The 25,247-nt window shown below is 39.2% G+C and overlaps 2 protein-coding genes and 1 long non-coding RNA gene across 3 annotated transcripts; 1 reads left to right on the top strand and 2 right to left on the bottom strand.

Moving 5' to 3' along the window:
* Window positions 1-846: 846 nt before the first annotated feature.
* tmem238l (transmembrane protein 238 like) lies at window positions 847-4,278 on the bottom strand. Its single transcript, XM_082164951.1, has 3 exons — window positions 3,899-4,278; window positions 2,662-3,041; window positions 847-1,880 (listed from the first exon to the last, which is right to left on the bottom strand). Exons 1-2 carry the CDS (start codon window positions 4,209-4,211, stop codon window positions 2,668-2,670), a joined length of 687 nt encoding a protein of 228 aa, XP_082021077.1. The 5' UTR covers window positions 4,212-4,278; the 3' UTR covers window positions 847-1,880; window positions 2,662-2,667.
* Window positions 4,279-10,004: 5,726 nt separating this feature from the next.
* On the top strand, window positions 10,005-12,034 carry LOC309480922. Its single transcript, XR_014199811.1, has 3 exons — window positions 10,005-10,735; window positions 11,613-11,646; window positions 11,869-12,034. It is a non-coding gene; the product is annotated as an uncharacterized lncRNA (long non-coding RNA).
* A 5,030-nt stretch (window positions 12,035-17,064) lies between these two features.
* pirt (phosphoinositide interacting regulator of transient receptor potential channels) lies at window positions 17,065-17,463 on the bottom strand (the record flags this gene model as incomplete). The annotated part of the gene is made up of 1 exon (XM_082166013.1): window positions 17,065-17,463. One exon carries the CDS (start codon window positions 17,461-17,463, stop codon window positions 17,065-17,067), a length of 399 nt encoding a protein of 132 aa, XP_082022139.1.
* Between the last annotated feature and the right edge of the window lie 7,784 nt (window positions 17,464-25,247).

Consider the following 25,247-nt stretch of genomic DNA (forward strand, 5'->3'; position numbering starts at 1 on the left):
TCGAACAGAATGGCCAAGAAGAAAAAGATAAAGCAGCGTCCCACTCTTTCCTTGCAGTCCATCTTGGAGAAGCTCAGGTAAGGAGAGCCAACAGACGTACGGCAGGCTGATAACCCTGAAGAATGAATGAATGAATGACAGGAACCCTTTCTTTGTAAGGCTTTTATGAAGCAGCTCACCCACATTCTTACGTAGTCCATTCCTTTGACGGCATGCTTTGCAACAACCCAAACAAGTCCAACCGCCTGGCAAATGCTTACAGAAGAGGTCAAGACTATTTTTATGCATATTATCCTACAGACTGTTTTCCTCACAATGAAAGTGGAACAACTGTAAAGTCAACTGATTCAGATCCTTCTAAAAGCCTTTGTCAAAGAACCACTGCGGATGCGGCATTAGGAGTTGTTTTCGGAGTTATGTAATACTCAAACTACTTCTATTAGTCACAGATTAGTCACATTGCACATTTCAGCAAGGCACACGATTTTAGGTATCATTCAATTTCAATTCTGTTGAACACAAAATATGATATTTTGAAGAATGTCGGTAACCAGACAGTTGATGGACCCTATTGACTTCAATAGTAGGACAAAAAATAATACTATGGAAGTAAATGGGGTCCATCAACTGTTTGGTTACCAACATATCTTCTTTTGTGTTCAACAGAAGAAAGGAATACATACAGGTTTGAAACAATTTGAGGGCGAGTAAACGATGACAGAATTTTCATTTTGAAGTGAACTAATCCTTCAATACTCAAGATTAAGGGTTCAATAACCCTGAGATTGTGTCAAGTGATTCTTGACTGACAAAAACCACCAATAAGCAAAAAAACAAATACAGTCATTAAGGGTGAAATGTGGTTTAATTTGATAGCATGGACGGTTTATACAAACTTGAGCTAAAGACAAATTTAACTCTACATGCATTTCATATTACATTGGTACAGTGAAAGCAGGATTTGTCAAGATGACGTTTTATATTTACATACACTACATACAATGCTTCATGTACACACACACGCATGCCTCACTCATTACTGAAAATATAATCTATATTAAAATATAGTTATGTTTCACATCTTGAAATTTCATGATCTGGCAATATATAATTCTTCATATACTGTAGTTTTATGCCACAATATTTAGCAATAAAATAACATGCCCATTTGACCCCCTTTCCACTAAAGCACTAAAGTATTGCAATTTCAGGCTGAAGCATTTGCTGTCGGACTGGTTTGGTCGCTGATGACAGCACCGACTGTTGATTGGCTAACAAGTGAAATGACTTGACTCTGTGGAGGAGTTTGCATGAACGCCCAGCTGCCGCTTTGAAAGGGAAATGGATTCCTACAATGCATGAGGCGATGCATGAATTCACAAATGAGGATGTGCAAAAACAAGGGCTGTACCTGAGTATCACTTCAAAACGACACAGAATATCAACTGAAACACGACACAAGTGGACACATCATCACACAATAAAATAGAGATAGACTGATATATTGAACCACATAGGTCATTTTGAAATGATCTACATGTGTTGGTGTTACCTCCACCTTTTGGAGGTAATTTGCCAACAGCTTTGCCAAAGCGTATAAAAGTGAGTAAATAATGTGCAAAGTAAGAGTTCACTGCATTTGACCAGTTTGGTAACACCACTAAATTCCATTACATAAGCCACAGATATCAGTAAAGGTTATCAGTAAAGAGTGGTTATATGAATTGATCACTCCATATAAACACAACAGACATATTAAAGCCGAAATTCTATTCTTCAGACCCTGTTTAAAATGTATGCAGTATTTAAGCGTACTGCTGATGGCAAATAGTTTAAGACTATTGAAGACTTCTCGGCTAATTCAGTCATTGTTTCAGGACCTGCAAAATAAGAACAGTTTTCTTAAACTTCCGTGTGAAAAGATATCAGGCCTCATTCACGAGTAGAACTCCCATGTAAATCATGCGTAAAATTATGCATGCTTACATAAATGTATCAATTAATTAGTGAGTTTGCTTCAGTGAGTGTGTCTTGATAATGGTCTAAATATATGATCAAAATACTAAAAATAAACAATAATTGGTAACACTTTACAATAAGGTTCATTAGTTAACATTAGTAAATAACTAACATGAACAATGAACAATTTTTTTTACAGTATTTATTAATCTTTTTTAATGTTAATAAAAATACAGCTGTTCATTGCATGTTAGTTCACAGTGCATTAATGTTAACAAACACAACCTTTGATTTTAATAATGTATTAGTAAACATTGAAGTTAATATTAACTAAGATTAATAAATGCTGTAGAAGTATTGTTCATTCTTAGTTCATGTTAACTGATGAACCTTATTGTAAAGTGTTACCCAATAATTGAACAAAGAAGCATGCATGCATTCAAGTGTGTACATATATATAACATATCTAAATACAACATTACATGATCCTATGTAAATAACTTGTAGGTTTAGATTTGCAGATTATCTTGGTAAACAATTACACACCAACTAAAATAAGACACGGATGTATATTTATGAAAATGTCATGGGCACAGCATGAAACTTTGTATAGTTCGTGTCACATGGGAGTTTGTTTGGTTGAATTGAACTTCATTGAAGTGCCTTTATTATGCAGGAAATTCAGGGTTAATATTTACTCGCCTCTTTTCACAGCAGATCATCGAAACTCTGTGGCTCTGTCTGATCATCTGGCTTCTCCTCCTGAGGTTTCCCGTCTGATTCTGAATCCTCATACCCTTCATTCTGGTAACAGGTGAACTGATCTTCTTTTGGCTTTTTCTCCTGAGATTCTTCATTGCATTCGCTCACATCTGATTCAGAACCCTCGACTGGGATTGCTTTGCCCGACTCCTCGTCCTCATACCCTTGATTCTGGTAGTACATGAACTGATCATCACCTGACTTTTCTTTGGATAGTTCATCACATTTGATCATATCAAGATCCTTGTGTCCTGGGAAATATGTGGATTTGCCCCACGTCACGTTTCGAATGGTGGAAGATTTGCTTCCTGTTTTCTCACCTGTGCAAAACAAAGACAGATGGCTAGCTTCAATATAAAGATCAATACACACACACACACAATGAGGATATACAGACTGGAGTTGCACACACTCTTAAAAATAAAGGTTCCAAATGAGGGATTTCACAGTGATGTCATAGAAGAACCATACAGGTTCCGGAAAGAACCTTTCAGTCAACAGTTCTTAAAAGTACTTTTTTTTTTTTCTTAGCGTGAAGAACATTTTAATATTCTAAAAATATATTTTTCCACTATAAATAACCTTGTGTGCAATGGAAAGATTTCATGAATGTGTTAAAGGTTCTTCATGGAACCTTCAATGGCAATAAAGAACTTTATTTTTATGAATGTATCATTTAATTTTTTTATTTAGTATTTAACCTTAAATTGTATTTTTGAAAAAATAATTATACTAAAAATAAAAAAGCTCTAAAGAATAAGGATGCATGCACTTTAAGGTATTTTCTTCAATTGTTCTTTATACTGAGATGGTAAAAAAAAGAAAGAAAAAAAGATGAGACGGGAGGAAAGAAATAGCTAAATTTCAAGTAGCTTGAATCCCCACAACTTATTATTTTCATCTTAAGAATCATATTATGCAGCATTTAAATAGCCTATATTTTTCTTTCCATCATCATGTCCTTTAGGCTCCATAACTTTAGTTTTAACAGAAGCCTTTATTTTTATTTTTATTAAGATATAACTTTTTTGGTAACACTTTACAATAAGGTTCATTAGTTAACATTAGTTAATGTATTAATGGTTCATCAATACATTAATGGTTCTTTGGAGATTGCAAAAGTTCTCAATGATTCACTTAAATGTTGTTTTGGTTTGTGAGTTTGTGAGCTTCTCACCGCTGTTGTGTGGTTTGGAGAGTCTCTCCGTGAGTTTCCTCGCGAGCTCTTTGACGCTGCGCGCGGCGCTCGATCTGCGCTCCACGCTTTCATCCTCCACCCTGATGTTCCCCACGTACCACATGAGCCACCAGGCCAGGCTGACGAACAGCAGCAGCGCCCCGGTGTGAATGAGGAAATCCCCGTAAAACACGCCGTTCTGCCGCACGTCCCCGAACACGCCGACGAACAGCAGGATCACACCGATGATGTCGAAGACGATCGCCATGACGAATACCGGCAAACAGGTGCCGATGCACCGCAGCTCCTTCATCTTCAGGAGGAGGATGATGCTGCTGTCGCTCCTGTGAGTATCTCGGAAGATCTGCCGAGTTCAGGTGAGATTCACCTGGCGCACGAGGGAAACGCCCTTGTAACGTCACTATGGCGGCAAGACATTGCAGTCAGATGGCCTTCCTACATCGCATGTTTAATTCAGTGATATTACTATTATTTATGCAGTATAAAGAGTAGGCTACACCTCCATTTTGGCCTCTTTATTGACTATATGTTATTTAGAGTCAACGATAGCCTATTGCTAAGCAAAATTGAATAATTAAAAAAACTAATACCTCAGTATGTTGGATTCAGTGTCAGATTGTACATCCTAAAAATTTGCCTGTCAAATGTGGGCTCAAGTAATTCAAATGAGATGTGTTTTTATTTTTTTTATTTTTTTTTACCAAAACCACACACATCTTTCTGGTCCAGTCATGTTTTAGTTTCTATTCTCAGACACTTTCTGATTGGATGGTATGATGAGAAAAGAAAAGGTTTTATGTCAGCTTGACTTCCTAAGACTTTAATAAGATGTTGTTAAAGGAGTAGTTCACTTTCAAATGAAAATTAGCCCATGATTTAGGCCATCCTAGGTGTATATGACTTTCTTCTTTCAGAAGAATACAATCGGAGTATTTAAAAAAATATCCTGGCTCTTCCGAGTTTTACAATGGCAGTGGATGGAAACCAACAGATTGAAGCTCAAAAACGTGCATCCATCCATCATAAACGAACTCCAAACGGCTCCAGGGGGTTAATAAAGGCCTTCTGAAGCAAAACGATGAGTTTGTGTAAAATAAAAATAAAAATATTAAAAACTTTATAAAGTAAAATAACTAGCTTCCGGCCAAACAAACGTACTCGGTTACTAACGTAACCTCGGTTCTCTCTAGAAGAGGGAACGAGTACTGCGTAAGTATCTTACGCTAGGGGAAAATCCCTTTTCCGCGAGATATTGAAGCAAAAAAATTATCCTTAATTTTGTATTATTGTAAAACGCGTTGCGGCAGCATACAGACATAGGCAAGACGGCTCGTGTGCCTATTGGCTGTTCTGCGGCAACTGCAGCAACCTATCGAGCGAGGCCTAGCGTGACGTCAGACCCAATGAGGGTGCTTCGCGCCCACTGCTTCACGTCCCGCCGAAACAGGCATGGCTTAGGCCTATAAATCCAGCTCGCAGGCAGCTGATATCTGGTTTTTCATCGCCGAAGCTAACCAGAGCATGTGCATGCACGGCAAGATACGCACTACTCGTTCCCTCTTCTAGAGAGAACCGAGGTTACGTTAGTAACCGAGTACGTTCTCTTACGAGAGGTCTCTCGTACTACGTAAGTATCTTACACTAGGGGACCCAATGTAAAACGCTGTGCGTGCTGGGATCTGACACCAAAGATCCAAGGGCGAAAGCCCGGGGTTCATATAGTGCATAATCACCAGGGGAACTCACAGGGAGTCCGGGAAGAGGGAGGGGCGGAGCCGCGCTCTTCCACATATAGCAGCGTCCCTCAGACGCATCATACAGACAGGGCGGAGTACGGCCTGAACTGATGGAAACTGTGGGTCGTATTTATTTGCCCATAAGCATTTTGCGGTCGATCAGCGAGCAGTGCTCATGGAGCAGTGCTCAGCAGACACAGTATTCTGAACCGATAGCATCAGAACAGACAGTACTGGTATATTTAGACCGACAACAGCCTGGCCTGTAAGGCGGGAACCTCTAGGTTATAAAACCTTATGAATGTAGACGGGGAGGCCCAGCCTGCCGCCATACATATATCTTGCAAGGCAATCCCACTTGACCAGGCCCACGATGAAGCCATGCTTCTCGTGGAGTGCGCTCTGACACCCAACGGGCACTGCATACCCTTGGAAGTGTACGCCAGCGCAATAGCGTCAACCATCCATCTGGATAGGCTCTGTTTCGACGCGGCTAGTCCCTTGGAACGTCCGCTGAACGAAACGAAGAGCTGCTCCGTCTGTCTGAAGACAGATGAGCGAGACACATAAGCTCTTAATGCCCTGACTGGACAAAGGAAGCTCGCGTCTCCTTCCTCGTCAGAGACCGGTAGGGCTGACAGGGAAAGGACCTGCGCCCTAAACTGATTTTGGAACATAACCGTGCTTAGGTTTGAGTATAACTCTTGAGTCATTAAGCCCAAACTCCATGCATTTCGCGCTTACTGAGAGCGCGTGTAAGTCCCCTATGCGCTTCACTGAAGCGAGAGCCAGAAGAAACACTGTCTTGAAAGACAGGTGTTTAAGATCAATCGTCTGTAAAGGCTCGAATGGGTCACCTTTCATGGCCTCCAGTACCTTAGAAAGGTCCCATACGGGGACTGAGGGAGGTCTGGGAGGATTCAGTCTCTTAGCTCCTCTAAGGAAGCGGATGACTAAATCGTTCCTTCCTATTGACTGACCAAGCGTTGTTTTTGAGAACGCTGCTATGGCCGCCACATAAACTTTGAGCGTGGAAGGGGACCTGCCCTTGTCCAACAGCTCTTGTAGGAAGGAGAGAACCTCCGTCACCCCACAGTCTGGGGGCGACACGCCACGAGCTGTGCACCAGCTGGAGAACACTGACCATTTCGAGGAATAGAGACGTCGCGTAGACGGAGCTCTAGCCTGCGTGATCGTGTTTAACACTCCGCTTGGGAGGTCAGCGGGTACCCGTTGATGGCCCAAACATGAAGGGACCACAGCTCTGGGCGCGGATGCCAAATCGAGCCCTTGTCCTGAGAGAGGAGGTCCCTCCTCACTGGCACTGGCCATGGGGCAGTGCTCGCTAGCGCGGCACTACAGCGGGCGGAGGTGCAGTCTCGGTGAAATATGCCAGGCGAGTCCTCAGAGTCGCCATAGGCAGTAACTCGCAATGATGGCAGCCGCCGTCAGCGAGCGCGAGAGCTGCATGATCCTCACCCAGGCAGGAAACGCAGACAACGTGGTGGTCCCCGTCGCTGAGTGTGGCTCTGCACGAGCCGCAGGAAGGCATCTATAAAAAGACAGCAAGCTCTTTTAGACAGTGTGTGTCGCGGCGGCGAACACACACACAGCAGAGAGTGTAAAGGATATAGGCGCCGGATAGCGCAGCAGGAAGGCGATTGAAGGCAGCGCGGCCAGCGACTTCAGTGACGACTCGTCCCGCTGCAAATGCTTCCTCAGACGGCGCGGCTTCTCTCCGGATCCAGCGATGCGTGTGCTTCGCTGAAGAGATGACAAATCAGATATCAGCTGCCTGCGAGCTGGATTTATAGGCCTAAGCCACGCCCGTTTCGGCGGGACGTGACGCAGTGGGCGCGAAGCACCCTCATTGGGTCTGATGTCACGCTAGGCCTCGCTCGATAGGCTGCTGCAGTTGCCGCAGAACAGCCAATAGGCACACAAGCCGTCTTGCCTATGTCTGTATGCTGCCGCAACGCGTTTTACAATAATACAAAATTAAGGATAATTTTTTGGCTTCAATATCTCGCGGAAAAGGGATTTTCCCCTAGCGTAAGATACTTACGCAGTACGAGAGACCTCTCGTAAGAGAACATACAAATTCCACTTAAGTGTAAAGTGCAACTTATGCGAGTAATGCTGATATATACACTACACCATGACGCACTACGCTACTTCTGACGTCATGAGTTGCGTAAGTTGCGCATTAGAGGCAAGTAGACTGCGTATGTTTTTAATATAACTCCGATTGTAGTCTTCTGAACGAAGAATGCCACATACACCTAGGATGGCTTGAGGGTGAGTAAATCATGGGCTATTTTTTTTATTTTAAATTGAACTAATCCTTTAATGTTAGCATGGTGAAAAAAAAACCTTAAGGAATACAAGGATTGCTAATTGAATTTGAAAGCGGCAGAAGGATATGGGATCAAATAATCTACCAAGAATCAAGTACTGGATGAACTGAAATGATGAAAAATTGATTTTAGTTTATCCAGTAGACCTGTGTTTGATTCTTAGTGGATTCTTAATCAATTCCACTAGGATTCATTTGAAATAATGGCACAAATAAACAAATTATATGATCAATAAGTTATGACAACACATGTTTTTAGATTGCTTTAACTGATCAAAAGAAGTTAGCCTAAGCAATTTTCAAAAAAAATTCTTAAGTTATACATGATTCAACTTATTTTTAAGGCAGTTTAATGCAATTTAAGTTGAAATTACTTAAACATCCGAGCTGATTGTACTAAAAATGTAAGGCAGCAACTTTTTTACAATAGAAACTTAAACTAAAATTACAATATTAATAATTACTATGATAGTATAAAAATGCTTTACACATTTATAGATTTTAAAAAGAACACAAATACATCTCACACATTAAATATGAATCTGGGTCAATAATCAAACTGAATTTTAATAAACATTCACATTATGGAGTTTGTTTTACAATGCAGCTGAGATATTTTGCCCATTTAGTCATCCAAAACAATTTTTGAATACATTTGTTCAAATTCCTAAACTGTGAGCAACATTGATAGTGATTCCTACTTAAGCAAACACCACTAATCATTGAACTGTATTGTATATAACGGGTTTGTGTGGTCAGTTTTGGGATTATAAGGACCCAAAGTGTTCATCACATCAGACAGACAACATAAACACACTCTGAACAGCTGAATAATCCAAAAGTCCTTATTAAAGAAAGTTAGCGCCCATCTTAGTAATGCTTCAACACAGATATTTTCAAGGCATGCAAGTTCACAGCTCATGTGGAATTAAAATATAAGAAATATAAAATTGTTTGCCAACATATGTTTCAATAGTCTCGCGTATAGCCAGACCGTCAGATTGACTCCTTAGCAGCTTTCACTGGCCAAGGAGAGCCAAGAGGCCGTCTAACTGACACACAAAGCAACCAATCACAGCTCGTTTAGTTCAGCGTAATGTTTAGGGGTGTGAAAATGTAAAGTCAATGTCCTCACATTAACAGACCGGTGTGCAATCCATTCAAAAACGTTGTGCAATTTGACTGCAATAATGGTGCTGTGAAATGAATTCACATAGTGTTTAGTTGATCCTGATAAGCGCTCATTGTCAAAGTTGTAAACACAATAGCTTTCTTTTTCCATGAGGGGGTTTGGCTTCACGACTGCTTTGTTTCCAGGTGGTTAAGGAACGAGAAATCCTGTAGAATTCAACCAATCAGACTTCGAAACTCCTGAAGTGTTTCCCATTTTATGCATCAGACGTTCAGCCAACTGTCCGTGGTCGAGATGTCTGAGGCTGAGACTATTGTTTCAACACCAGGACACTCTGAAAAAAAATATAATCGAACAAACCAGGCCCAAAACCACTTTGGCTTAGCTAATGCACATGTACACAAAGTTTCAGGCGTGGAGGAATAAAAGCTCTTATTCACCACAGAGCGGGCGTTTATTAATGCCATCTTAGGCAGAGGAATGTAATGTTTCGCAATGTATCCTCCGTGGATTCCTCATTTCCTCCTTCGCTTTCTCCGCGAGATGTTGAGCGGCTACCAGCGGATACCGTGCGGGATGATCGTTCTGAGCGACTCGTACGATTTGTAGAAGGGGCAGTCCACGTCCAAGGTGTGAGAGTTTGTGAATGAGTCTACAACAGAGACGCCGAGGAGAGCTTGATGGTCGTATACTAGAAGCGTACAGCAGGTTAAAGACACACTGTAAAAAAAAACTGTAAATTTACAGGAAACTGTCTGTATTTTTTACAGAATTTTGCCGTTTTGTCATTATACAGTGAATACCTGTTATTTTACAGATATTTGTTGTAATTTAAAGATCCACTATTCAATTTACAGGTAATTGCTTTTATTGTGGTTTTACATTAATTTAACGTTTTTTAAAGGAAATTATCTGTAATTTTATAGGGTTATGTGTAATTTTACATAAAAAATTAAGTAATATTTTACAGATTATTTCTGTGGAATTAGAAAACAAAGAAAATAAGGTATAACTGCAGAAATCAGCAGTCACTTAACATGTTTTCCTTAAAGATTATTAAGCATGTGGGGGTTAAAGTGAGTTTTAAGATTTGTCCACACATTAGGCAGGCCTATTTAATTATTTATAATCTTTTAATTTTGTCTTGCAAATAGATGTTCATTTTGATCATCATTTGTATTTGCCCGTAAATTTCATTTAGGCCTATATTTTATGTCTTTTATGAATCGTTTTTCCAAATCTGCGTTGCTGCACATTGCGTGGCTTTGTGTGCGTTTGAATGTGTGTGTGTGTGCCCGCGCGCGCGGCCGCGCGCAGATTCAAATTATCCGCCATTACGTTTCGTTGCTTAGTCCCGCCCAGCCCACAACGGTTAGCTACAAATCTGTCTCTGTCGTCGATCTGTGTCAAGGGCAAGCGGGAGATTTGAATTCAGAGCTATAATCGTATTCGACAGAAGCAGCCGTGAGCAGGAGCGCTGCTGAACACATATTAGTTGTAGTCTGGTGTCAGTCAGTCTGGAAATAACGCGCCCTTTTTCAGTGAGCCTGGTTCGTCACAGCAGACCTCATCCCGACCGATCAACGGCTGAGGTAAGAGTCTAATACTACATGTAAATGACATTTTATATTACATTTGTGTTAAGTGGTTAGACTGTTTCCATGCTAACGTTAGCATTCTTAAATTATGTTCAGTCATAACTGGCGTCGAGGGCAAAACACAAATGCAGCATGGGTCTTTTCAATTATCGATCTGTGTTAAGAAAGATCAGTTGAACCCACTCTAACTTACTTGTTAACTTATAGACCTAAAACAATCTTTAGTAGACTTGTTATTCATATTAAAGTCCATAATTGTGTATAAAATCTTCGTTATGATAGTCAGTAACATTAAACCAATCTCTTAAATGGCGGGACATTTTGAAACCATGTCTGGAAGCTGAAAACTTTATTTTTCAATTTTTTTTTTTACATTTTTTTTGTAAACTTTTTTTTTTTACTTTATTTTATTATAGTAAAATTGTAGTAAACACGTTTTTAGCTGATTTTTTTACCATTGTAATAGCCACAGTTTTACTAAAAATAGGCCTACTGTGTTTCTTTTGTTTATTTCGTAATAGTTAACATGACTAACTTTATTAAGACCGTTAAGAAATCGAAATACTGTCTGTAACTTAACGTTCTTGATGATACAGGAAAGCCTAGAACAGGAAGACTAGAATATGAATACAACATGATGAACCCCTAGGTGTATCTAGGTCTAGGTCACAGTAAATCATATTCATTTAATGTTACTTTCTATAAATGTAACTTAGCTAAAATCACATGGCAGCTCAAAATATTACTGCTGGCCTTTCCAGCTCAGCTTCAAGATCATAGTCAGTTGAGTTTTTGCATTGTCCCAATGGAACATATTCTGACATGTGTAAATCTAATACTGAGTTTTAAAATAACTTGTGTGTGATTTCAGGTCACGTGGAAAGCAGATGATCATGGCAAACAAGGTATGGGAAGAATTCATTAAAACATAAAAATCATAATGGTTCTGATTCCATATGATTGCACTAAAAGTATGCACAAGGTTTGGATTTGCTACAGCAAGATTACGATTGTGTTAGATTCCACCCATCTTTCTTTCTTTTTTTTAACTAGGCTCTGTCATTTAGAAACATGACTTTTCCTATCACTAATATCTTAATGACACATATCTCTACCTTTTAATCCAGCCAGATGATCTGACGGTTGCTGCTCGCATCTCAGCCTACCTGATGGAAAATTCTTGCTGGATGAATGACCTTCACCTTCAAATCAGCCTTGCCAAGACAGAACTGCTTATGGTTCAACTTTCAGCCAAAACATACTTGCTGTGATCCTGCTGATTTGCCTTATCATTAGGAGGATCTGGCCCTTCCTATCGGAGCTACACAACTCTCTTGTTCTATCCAGACTGGGCTATTGTAATGCTCTCCTGGCAGCTCTTCCAGTGTCAGTCAAACCTCTGCAACTGATCCAGATGCTGCAGCAAGAGTTGTCTTTAAAGGTAGCCCTATGCCTAAACTCACTGCTTCAGATCTATGTGTCCTCCAGAAGCATGTGTTCTGCAAGTGAACGGCGCCTTGTGGTGCCATCATCCCAAAGAGACACAAAACCACTTTCACTGACATTTACCTGGACTGTTTCCTGGTGGTGGAATGACCGGCGCAACTCAACACATTTTCAAGAAACTGCTAAAGATCCATCTTTTTCATAAACACTTCACCCAATAATACTATATCTTTGTAAAAAAAAAAAAAAAAAAAAAACCTTGCTATGTGTACTGTGCGACTAACTGGGACTTGTCACTGCACTTGTTGCTTTTTATTATCTTTAATTATTATCTTAATTGGTTAGTCACTTTGGATAAAATGTAATTGTAAATGTTAAAATAAGTTATACTGTAAAGGTATACGGTAATTGCTTTTTATTGTGGATATATTTACATGTTCTAAATTATATACTAAGCATCTATTTCCTATCAATCACTTATCTTGATGTTTAGTGTTTGTTCAATTACTAATACTGTAAATATGCAGGTATTCTGTACTCATACATTTAGTTAATTTAAAAGAAATTGACTGTACATTTGCTATTATTAAGAACTTAATTAGAGATGTTGTGAAATTGGATCGGTACAAATAAAAATAAAAACTGTAAATTTACAAACATTTGAATTTATGTACTTGTGTGCATTTTTTATACACAATTTCATTGTTATTTTACACAGAAAAACTATATTAAAAGAAAATTACTGTAGATAGACAGCATTATTATATAAAATAATTGTATAAAACCTTAAATTTACAGTATTTAATTGTTTTAAAGGTGTATATGACTTTTTTTAAACGTTAAAAATCCCAATAATTACATAAGATTTTATGTAATATTAAAGATATAATCTGTTATTTAATTATGGAAAATTACTGTATTTTAACGAGATTGTTTTTTGCCGTTATTTTACGGTAATTTTCTGGCGCCCCAGCTGCCGGAATAATACCGTTTTTTCACAGTTTTTTTTTTTACAGTGCACAGCAGACAACCAGAGAAGAAAACACGAGAGTAACAGACGGCAAGCCAAACACAGGCGCCATCTTGGTTTCAAAACTCTGACACTTGTCACCAAAGACAAATTTGTAGAAAGGCTGAACGCAAATGGAATCGGGACAGGCTACTTGTCTCATTCCAAATGTTCAAAGACTCTCTAACATCATACCAGAATGCTGCTAAGTCTGCGAAAGCTGCTTATTTTTCTAACTTAATTTAATCCAATTACTCTAACCCAAAGGTTCTGTTTTCAGTCATTCAGTCTGTTGTAAATCCATATTTTAACACATTGTCTGTTGCCTCAGATCCTCTATGTGAAGGCTTCCAAAGATTTTTTTATTAACAAAATCACTAACTTAAGTCTCAGTGTCTGCCCTAATTCTAACTGTCCCCCCAATCTTGACACCTGGGAGGTTTTTGATAATATCAACCTCCAGACACTGAAAGACGTGACTGTCAAGCTCAAACCTTCATTTTGTACTAATGATATCATTCACCCGAGATTTTTGAAATTAATCATTGATTCGGTTGGGCCAGGTAGGGTATCTCTTATCAACAAGTGTCTCAAAACGGGCTCTGTTCCTGCCAATCTTAAAGTGGCTAATTCACTCCTCTGCTCAAGAAGCCTTCACTAGATCCTTCTGTTTTAATAAATTTTCGGCCTATCTCTGTCTTACCTTTCATTTCTAAGCTATTGGAGAAAATTATGCTGGATCAACTCCAATTCTTTATGTCAAATAATTGTATCTATGAGGTTTTTCAGTCTGAGGACTACTCACAGCACTGAGTCCGCCCTCCTGAGAGTGTTGAATTATATAGATCTCTCCACTGATTCCGGAGATACTATGGTTCTTGTTCTCTTAGATCTTTCGGCAGCTTTTGATACCATTGACCAGTCTTGGGTGGGTCTAAAAGCTTCTGTTCTGACATGGTTTCAGTCATACCTGTCTGACAGAAAGTTTTCAGTAAAGATACTTTCTCCAGCTCTATGGCACCTCTGACCTGTGGTCTTTCACGGGGATCTATTTTGGCTCCTTCTCTATTTTCTCTTTACATGCGACCTCTGGGCACTATTCTTAGGAAACATGGTGTATCATTTAATTTTTACGCGGATGACACCCAAATGTATATTCCAATCAAGAGAAACAACCCTGCAGCGATGAATTCTCTTCTGTGATGCTTAGAGGAGGTTAAAGCATGGCTAGCCCAAAATGTCCTCTTTCTAAATGAAGACAAGACTGAGATCATTGTTTTCAGCCAATTTAAAATTCTCAGTGTATAAGTCCAGAGTTAGAGAGTCTATCGGCTTTTAAATCCCCAGGGGTGCGTAACTTAGGTGTTCTTGTTGACCAGCCTTTAAAATTTGACAAACACATTTAATCCGTAATCAGTTCCAGTTTCTACCACCTTCGTCAACTGTCTAAAATCAAAGGCTTTCTCACTGCGAAAACTTTGGAAATGGCTGTTCTTGCATTTATAACTTCTCGGCTAGATTTCTGCAATTCCTTATATTGTGGTAGTTCTCAAATTGCTCGTCTTCAGTTAATCCAAAATGCTGCGGCCAGACTTCTACATAAGTGTCGCAAATATGACCACATCTCTCCGATTCTCAAATCCTTACACTGGCTGCCAGTTCGGCAGAGAATAGATTTTTAAATCTCTACATAACTTAGCTCTTGCCTATCTGAACTTGTCCATCCCTACACTCCTTCCAGAAGCCTAAGATCCTACACTCTCAGAAAAAAAGGTACAAAAGCTGTCACTGTACCTTTTCAAAAGGTACACCTTTGTTCCTAAAGAGTGCATTTTAGTCCCTCAAAGGTACATATTGGTACCAAAAGTGTACATATTAGTACCCAGTGACTGTCCCAGTGACAGCTTTTGTACCTTTTTTTCTGAGAGTGTACGACCAGGCTCTGCTGGTAGTCCCTCGCATTAGACTCAAGCGTAGAGGGGAGCGTGCATTTGCGGTGGCAGGGCCATGACTCTGGGACACCCTGCCTCTAGAGATTAGAACGGCCCCTACTCTGTCTATCTTCAAGTCTCTGTTAAAAACCTACCGGTTTTCTTTAGCATCTTGATCTCTATTCTTAGGTTGGCTTGACTATTTCATATTTGAGTCTGATACTGTTTTGCCACTTCTGTTTTACTATTTTATATTTGAGTCTGATACTGTTTTGCCACTTCTGTTTTACTATTTTATATTTGAGTCTGATACTGTTTTGCTACTCTGATTTTAAGGTTGCTCTTAGCTTTGCTGCTTTCATTTGTGTTTTATGTGTTGTTATGCATGTATTATTTTCTTATTATTTATCTGGTTGTTCTGTAAAGCACTTTGAACAGCCTAGTGGCTGTTGTAAATGTGCTATATAAATAAAGTGAACTTCAGTATCTTTGCCAAGGAAGTGGCTCTCTTTACAGCCACAAAGCGATTTTTCCATTAAGACAAGATACTATGTGAATAGATAAAAATGAAATAGATATCACCACTCTCTCCAATTGATTAATCACTGTACATCAAGACAATGTTTCACATTACACGTTTTCTGAAATTGTATATGTTTAAAAATGTAAATATTTAATTATATATGCACTCATTTGCATACATTTGCAGAACAGAAGAACAGTTTCATTTTGACAACATCTTTTCTGTAAAGCTGCTTTGAAACAATATGTATTGTGAAAAGTGCTATAAACTTTTCAACTGAACATATTATAGAATAGAATATTTTAGAAATGATAAAAAAATACATTTTACAGAGGAGAGTTTGAATAAATCTTTAACATAGATCTGAAAATACTGTTTTTCATCTGACATTTTATTTTATTTTATTCCAGCTTTATTTCAATTAACAAAATGTATATATATATATATATATATATATATATATATATATATATATATATATATATATATACACATATATATATATATATATATATATATATATATATATATATATATATATATATATATATATATATATATATAGCGAAAGAAAGAAGAAATGTAATGGAAGCAGAATCAAACAGTGCCTTAAGAAAAAAACAATGGTCTTGCCAAGGGGTGTCCAATCCCACTCCTGGAGGGCCACTGTCCTTCAGAGTTCAGCTTCAACCCCAATTTAACACACCTGAACCAGTTAATTAAGGTAGTCAGAATTACTTGGCTGTGTTCAAAATCGCCCCCTATACCCTTAGATTGGGCACTATTTGAGGGGCTAGCCATTTGTAGTGGTGTCTGAAACCATAGTGGACACTATTGAGCGCACTCATTCAATCCCACAATGTACCGCAATAACGAGTGTACAACCAATGTACACTCAATGGCTAGAGAATACCCATAATGCACTGTGAGAGTCACACATCGAATTGATACGCACGTCTGACCAGAAGATGGCGCCTGCAGTTGAATCATCCATCCATCCATTTTCCAGATCGCTGGTCCAATGTGGGTACAGCATAATATCAAACAGGTATAACGTCCTGTTTAATTGATTATTAATGATAAATTGATAATTGACTAACATGACAAAGTGAAATATTTTCATTACTACTGGAGCTGCCAGTTTGCTAAGTTTCAAATGATTATTAAACAGCACAAACTATGTAAAAGTAGCAGCCCTTGTGGCACTCAGTGTCCGAATTCACTCACTCGTTTTCATTCATTCCCTCAAGTGAACGATATTAGCAGAATAATGTAGGGAATAGTGAATGAGGGTATAGGGGGCGATTTCGAACACAGCCTAGAAACTTCCAGGCTGGTGTGTTGAGGAAAATTGGAGCTAAACTCTCCAGGACAGTGGCCCTCCAGGACAGGGTTTGGACACATTAGGTTCTTCTCATAGGTTTATCTGAGGCTTGTATAAACTGCTGAGACGATTCGCTGCACTCTGATGCCTCATTTCCTGTGTGATGGGCATCAAAACCAAACCCACCACCAGCACCATCAGACCAATAGACAGAAGGGCGGGGCCTAAAATATTGGTGGTCATGGTGGAAACCCCAGTGAAGTAAAGTCCACTCAGCACCATCCCGGAGAGGAGCACGCTGCCCCCGGAGGTCATGAGGAGGATGGCCTGCCAGTAGTACTCGCAGTTGCCTGGAGGGGGCAGAGGGGTCCAGCGTATCTCTTTGCCGGTCAGGCTGAGAACCGTGGTCTCGGAGCGAGGCGTCAGCTGCTCACGGGAACATGAGCGGGAACAGTCCCTGAGGGGCAGGTGCTCCGGGACAGACGGCATGTTTTCAGAAGTCCCACAGCCGCCCGTGGACTCGGCCGAGTCTGGGGAAATAATTCAACCAATGAATTCAAGCATAAAAAAACCTAAAACTAATTTAAGCATGCATTATTATTAATGTCGCAGTGCCTACGCCATTTGAAAATGTGCATGCGTGCACTTGCAAATCTTGCCGCTATGATGTTACGCTGCTATGCGGTCAATGGTTTTTAGTGCATTGTTAAGCAGTTGCTAAAGTATTCTGTGTCATTGCTTTACAGTTGCTAGGATGTTTCTATGGTGATCTTTGTCGTTGCTAGGTGGTTTCTTTCTCTTTAGAGTAAAAGCAGACCCGTACTTCACGTCTCTGTGATCTTTTAGTCTGTAGATATGCTCAGGTTTCTCACAGTGGACTTTTTTCACCTGTTTTCTGGTCCAGGTGAAAATGGAGCATCTGATCAGTTAGTCAATTATCAGCACAAACTCTCATCAACAACACACATGATTGGAGGAATCGTTCATATCTGTAGCACCAATCTTTAGTTTAACACTTAGTGTGGACAGTAAAAATAGCGATGTTTTCATTGGCAAGCATTACTAATAAAGTCCAAAAAGAAGACTATGAACAAAGTCATAAGCTACATGACAGTAAACGGACACCACACATTATATGCACTGTTGTTGTTGGTGATCTCAGTATTACTGTAGTGAAATAACTGTTTTATATGGCGTACAGGACCACACCCTGATGAGCTACTGTACATAAACAACCCGTAATAACAGAATATTATGCTATAGTATAAGTGAAGAGTGTTTAATAAGACAACTGTTAAATGCATCACTTCTGTCCAATACAAAGATTTGCAAATAAACTGAAGTAATAAATATCAGTTCTGATCATTAATATACTCATAATCTTTCATTGTGAATAAACATGGTCAAAAAGAGACATAATTATAGGTCTTACCTGACAGAGCAATCTGTGTACTCGTGAGTATCCTCTTATCTTGAGTCTGATATCTGTCTGATCTGTCAGATGAGCATCATTCCTGTCAACTCCTCTGCTGTGAGATGATCCGAGACCTCAGAGGCATGTGTGTGTGTCTCTGTGTGTGCGCGCTAAAGTGCTTTATATGGACACTAAGTGGAATTTTCACTCCAACCCCCCCCCCCCCCACCTCTCCTCTGATTTCCCCACAATCTCTCATCCTCTCTTTACCAGCACAGTCCTGATAGTTTTTTCATGGCAGGATACCAAAATTAGATGGAAGGCAAGGAGAGAGGGCTTTAATGGCGGGAGGTGTGGCGATTGAGGTGTAATCTCATTGGTTAACAGCTGATAAGAGGAGTATGTAAAGATAAGACCTGGTCAGAGACAGATTCAGATGTCCTGCATCTCGGCTTTGTTGCATTGTCCAATAATGTCTTATTTTGACTTCTGGAACTCTGCATATTGAGCTTCATTTGCAAGAAAGAGATGACTTTTCTCCACAACAATGGAAGGACGGATAGAATGAATGAATGAATGAATGAATGAATGAATGAATGAACGAATGAACATATATAGTCAAGTTACCTTTATTTATAGCGCTTTATACAATACATATTGTTTCAATGCAGCTTTACAGTGATAACAGGAACATTATGCATTTCAGCTTCAGTCAGTTCAGTGTTTATTCAGTTCCATTGTAAAGATGATCAATTATTGAATTAGCTCATTTGGTGTCTATATTGTTGAATATTAAGTGTCCCCAACTACGCAAGCCAGATGTGAAAGTGGCAAGGAACCCAAACTCCATCAGGTGACAGATTGGAGTGAAAAAAACCTTGGGAGAAACCAGGCTCAGTCAGGGCCAACGAACAAACACGGTGCGATTATGATTCAGGCAGCATTAAAGGTCAGATTGGATCATTCAACATTCGGAACATTCAAAATATTTAATGTAGTTCCATTTGGTTGAAGATCAGTTTCATCTCACCGGTACAGAGCCGAAGCTGGCCATAGGGCCTGTGCAGAGGACCTGTCTGGTTCTTGTGGTCTCTGCTGAGGATCTGTGCTGATGGCTGTCATGTCGATAAGACCTTCATAGGGGATTGTCTAGTAGACAGGATCTCTGCTGACATTCAGGGCCGTGCTTTGGTCGTGTCTAGGTGCAGGTCCACCATCTGATCTGGATATGGACCATAAGGATGAGACAGACAGACTAATATTAGCATAGATGCCATTCTTCTTACGATGCAATAAGTACATCGGGTGTTATAAGAAATGTTCCCGGTTCGGGATTACCTAATTTATGCAGCCTAACAATCATTTAACTGATTTGTGTTATGTGTATGTCAGGTTAAAGAGATGTGTTTTAAGTCTAGATTCCTTTCTGTATGCAATAACACTTTCCTTCCATGAAATGCGAAATACCTCTAGTTTTGTTTTCTTCTAGCTGCGCTCCATTTTTCGGGCTTCTTTCTTGAGTTTGTTCATTGTACCACAGCGTCAAACTATTTTCCTTAATCTTCTTTAAGCCCAAAGGAGCAACCATGCAGTGCTGGAAAAGAGAGAGTCAATCGTTTCTGTTGCAACATCGAGTTCTTCTAAGCTATCTGGGATGCTGAGGAGATTAAACTTATTTATAAAGCAACCTTTAGTGGTAGAATAGATAGATAGATAGATAGATAGATAGATAGATAGATAGATAGATAGATAGATACTACATGTCTACTAAACCAGGTGTTCTCCCACAATGCATTAGTGCGCACAATTTGTCAGTAATGATGCTGTGGTTTTCCCAGCTGGCACAGAACCACAGATTCTGGTCCATGAGGACTTGATGGTATCATGATCTCATCTTCTATCTGTCAGGAATCCATTAATCACTGTGTAATTAAGTTTGAAACATGATGGTCAGATATTCCCAATAGAGCCTTTCCATCGTAAGAGGAATGCGTTATAAGCTGTGTTCAGATACAAGAAATTAATCACACACTAAAACCTGAGAAGACAGGCTGGTAAGAGTACTGAGCTTTAAAATTAATGCGGAGCAGCTCAGATCATATTCATATTAAGATCTTTGACTTTTGATTGCACGTTGCAGACTTAATTGGTATCTTGGTGAATCTGAGCACAGTCTGAGACATTGTTGAGATCTCTTCTAAAACTCTTGCATCTGAGAAGCAGGACATGTCAGTAAAAGTCTCTATTTGCCCTCCATTTTATCTCATTGCTGCAAGAGAATAGCCTACATAACATGTGAACTAAATAGTCAAATGCAACATTGTTTAATAAAACTGGATGTAACTCACAGACAGGAGGACAGCATTCGTTCTCAGTTCACTCTCAATGCCCAGTGCATTCTGGGATAGAGGTGTCTAAAGAAAGGCAGAGAGAAAAGTGTTTGGCTCATTTGATTTCAAACAGATGTGACTCTGTGTGGGTTGCAGCCGTGTTACTCCAACAAACCTATTTATATAAGCTGACAAGATGTATTTAATTAAATATTCAAGTAAAAAAAGAATTCGTTAAATGACTTCTAAAACTTTAGTGATGACTCAAATGAATCAAAGCGTTTGACCGAAGCGTTCATTCAAATGAATCAGACTTACCAGATCTCAACACTAGAGGGCAGTAGAGCTTTATTATTGAACATCTGCTCTGAATCCAAACAGCAGGGTGTTTCAGAGAAAGCCATAGCCTAACTAAAATCTATATTGCCCGTGTTCTTTCTGAAAGACAATATTCAGAACACACTTACTTAAACGAGGACATGGGCAAACTCACACACATACAACACGCACTTCCAAGCTTGTGAGCTGTTTATCGACAGCCTTAGAAATATCAACTGAACTCCTGTAGAGCAGAACCACAGCAAATCCGTCAGAAACAAATCCGTCTGGGCAAAACACTGTTGAAAATATACTTGAAATGTTACAATATATGATATAAATTAATATTAACCTAGATTAATAATAAATGCTGTAAAACTATTATTCATTCTTACACTCAAAAAAATGCTGGGTTGTTTCTGTAAACAAATTGTTGGGTTGATTGTGCTGGGTCAAAAAGTTGGGTTGTTTGGGGTACTGTAAACACATTATTGGGTTGCTCATGCTGGGTCAAATGAGTTGTAAGGGGGTCATTCACAAATAAACCGCTGGTTGGGTTATTTTGACCCAGCAACTGGTTATTTTTTCATTTTTTGCGGAACTTTCTGGATTCTTCACTTCTGACTTGAGGAGCACGCCACTCGGAGCAGGCAGCTGTTTTATGGTAAGTTAATATGAATGTTTACCTATATTTTTAATAAGTTGTGGTGGTAGCAGCAAGCTAATTTCACTGTTCAACATACAGTCTTTGATATGGAAGTGTGAGGGGTAACTTATTTATTCTGTGAAACATTAATTAGCCACAGCTAGCCGGTTAGAATTTTTGACAAAATCAAATGCCGCATCGTTCAATCCTTAGTTGAAATTAAACCAGCTATATCAGCAGCCTTTTTGAAATATGCAGTTTAAATTCTAAATTCATCATGTAATTATCGTAGGCCTATTCATTGTGGACGTTGCATATTTAAAAGTGAGAAAAGCGTTTTGTATGAAATCCATACGCGCAGTTTCCCTCACAGGGCTCGTATGTAAAATCAGCGGGAAATGAGTCTCTCTCGTAGGCTAGCTAGTGAGTTGTGAGTGAAAAGTCTGCTGGCGTAGTTTTAGAAATACTCGTCAGAAGAAGTGACTGAGGTAAGTTCCAGCACAGTCTGCGTGTGTCTTCTGTACTGTCTCGAACCATCGTTTCTGCCAAAAAAAACCCCAAGGTTTTCAGGAGCTTGATAGGCCTATAGCCTAGTTTTTTTTAGTAAATGTATGACTTGCAATCTTTATAAACAGCGACTGAGGACAGGAGAAATAAATGGACAGGCGCCAGTTTTGAGAAGAAAAGTAAACCCGTTTAGTTGAACGAATGATCGTCAATATTTAAAACTTAAAAAATGTAAACTTACATGATAGCCTACCCTACCACCATGCATGTCATCTTTCATTTTATTGTGTGCAAGTTAACATCTAAACGAGGCGATCATCAGCGCTGCCAGTCAGGAGATTAACGAGCAGCTTTGTGGGTTTGTGAGTTTTAATGTTAAAGACACTATCAACATTACAGTAATATTTTACTTTTAATAAAATAATGTTTTATTTTAATGCCTTAATGTTGATCATATTTGTCCAAATTACTCTTATACTTTTATTACTATTACTATAATTCAGTTTGCAAATACTGAATAAACATTTTGTTTGTTTTTCACATTTGGTCATTTGGTAATGTTTGCAATAATTTTAATTGCATATTCAATAATAAATTGATACTTCCACAAAAAAAGCTTAACTTGCATGTCAGTTTTATTACAACACTCTTAAGTGATTGTCTGGGAAGCAGACACACTCTGTCAGTTTAAATCTAGACTAAAACGCATCTCTTTTACCTGGCATTCATATAGAACATTATACATTTCTATTATTCAAATCAGTTAAATGATTATTAGGCTGCATAGGTCAGCCGGAACCAGGGACACTTTCCTATAACACCTGATGTACTCATTATTTAATAAGAAGAATGGCATGTATGCTAATGTTTGTCTTTCTGTTCATTCTAAAGTTGACTGAAGTCAGCCGGATCCAGGCCATATCCAGATCAGAAGGTGGGCCTGCGCCTGGACCCATCCATGACGCATCCCTGAAGGGCCAGCCTCATCAGCCCTGTGAAGGCCTCATCGACACGACTGATCCTCAACAAACTCGTCTCCATACCGGTGTGATGACTCCGACATCCAACCAGATGGAACTGGATAAATATTCTGAATGTTCTTATTCAATCTGACCTCTGACCTGTAATGCTGCCTGGATCATAATCATACACTGTTCGCTCGATGGCCAGAGGAGAACTGAGCGACTGAGACTGGGTTCTCCCAAGGTTTTTTTCTCCATTCTGTCATTGATGGAGTTTTGGTTCCTCACCACTGTTGCCTTGGCTTTTGGCTTGCTTAGTTGGGGACATTTAATATTCAACAATATTATTGATTTGCCTTAAGGTGGACGATGACGCAATTTTCTTCTAGAAACAAACTTTGTTGTATTATATTCACGTTACAGTATCACTGTGAAGCTGCTTTGATACAGTATGTATTGTAAAAAGCGCTATATAAATAAAGATGACTTGACTTGACTTGTGTAATCAACAGGTGAGGACCAACATGGTTTAATATTTACAAAATGAGATGACTGGTGAATTGCTGCACATGCTGTGCCTCAGGGATGAAATGAGGGGGACATGTCAGACTTTTGACATTGATTAACATTTGTATTCGATAAAGAAAAGTATTAAAGAAATGTATAAAATAAAAAAAATAAAAAAATGAGATTGAAATCATACAGTGGCCTCTCTGGTTTATTGTATTACAGAGATAATAATTATTTTACATTCATAATATAACAAATATTTGTTTCTAATTTTATTAAGGCAATGAGACAAGAAATAACCCAGCACATGGGTAAGACTTAACCCAGCAAGAGGGTTAATTTCACCCACTGGTTGGGTCAAATGAATGACCCAGAAATATGGGTTAAATGGTAAAACCCAGCACTTGGGTCAAACCAACCCAGCGCGTGTTCTGTCCAATAGTGACCCAGCGGTGTGGTTAAGGTTGGGTTATTTTTTAACCCAGCAGTTTTTAGAGTGTAGTTTGTGATTTACATTTAGCATTTGGCAGACACTTTATCCAAAAATGACATACTGCATTCAAGGTATACGTTACCAGTTAATAATAGGCCTATTAAACCAGATCATAAAGAGTAGCAAGAAATCCGCTGCATTTTCCAAAACACATCCACCAGTTGAAGCTGGATTTTACAGCAGGGAATCCATCAGGTGAACAATGAAATAATGATGTGGTGTGAAAAAAAATATTTGTTCCCCCTTTTTTACACCAAATCATTAATTCATCGTTATAATATAATAACTTTTCTAATATACCGGCAGAGAGGAGGTGTCTGAATGTGAAGCTGTGTTTTTACAGCTGAAGTTGGCTTTAGATTGTAGTTAGTCTTGCAGCAGTGCAGTTCTGTGATGATAAAGGCATTATGAAACCCCGAGAGCTTATGAAACCTCCAGCACTGCACTGGCGGTTCATTCAGGACCGAATTTTACCGTCATTCTTTATGGGCCAGCTCGTTTTTATGAGCCCTGTAAAATAAGCTGCGGTCACACTGATCACATCAGCACACAGCCATCGCTTATGATGATTAACGGGGTGATTTAAAGCTGCTGGGTGTCATTTTTTTTGTTTGGCTATGAGTATGGCATCCTGAAGAGTGATGCTTGCTTTCAGACCTGTAGACGTTGTTAACTTAGTTAAAGGAAAACACAGCGATCCAATGATACAAACTCAAATAAACGAATTTTCAAAGAGAAAGAGAGAGAGAGAGATTTGGAAGCCCTTTCATGTTCCTCTTCACCATAACATGAAAAGCCCTGCAGCCAGACATCTAACTCGATAAACCTGCTCCAAATCAGACAAATCACCCTGTATTCCAGTGCTAGCAGTTCACGCCAGGCTTCGAACAAAAGCCACACAGGCTGCAGAGAACTCATCGGCCATGAAACACGGAAAACGGGATCTGAAGTTGGAGACTCTGGAACAGATAAACATTTATTTAGCTAGTATAGGCCTACCTTTACACTGTTAAAAAACACTGCAACACCTTTGGTGTTTGGCCTACAAATATTACGCTATATTATCACCAAATATTGGATTCAATCTGTTTTT

This window comes from Leuciscus leuciscus (genome assembly GCF_965113295.1).
Source record: "Leuciscus leuciscus genome assembly, chromosome: 1".
Lineage (NCBI taxonomy): Eukaryota > Metazoa > Chordata > Actinopteri > Cypriniformes > Leuciscidae > Leuciscus > Leuciscus leuciscus.

Bases quoted from the DNA above. Each gene is read 5' to 3' on its own strand.
- tmem238l (XM_082164951.1), bottom strand. From the start codon at position 4,211: ATGAAGGAGCTGCGGTGCATCGGCACCTGTTTGCCGGTATTCGTCATG. The intron at 3,042-3,898 runs GTGAGAAGCTCA...TGTTTTGCACAG, and splicing joins CTCCAAACCACACAACAGCG to GTGAGAAAACAGGAAGCAAA.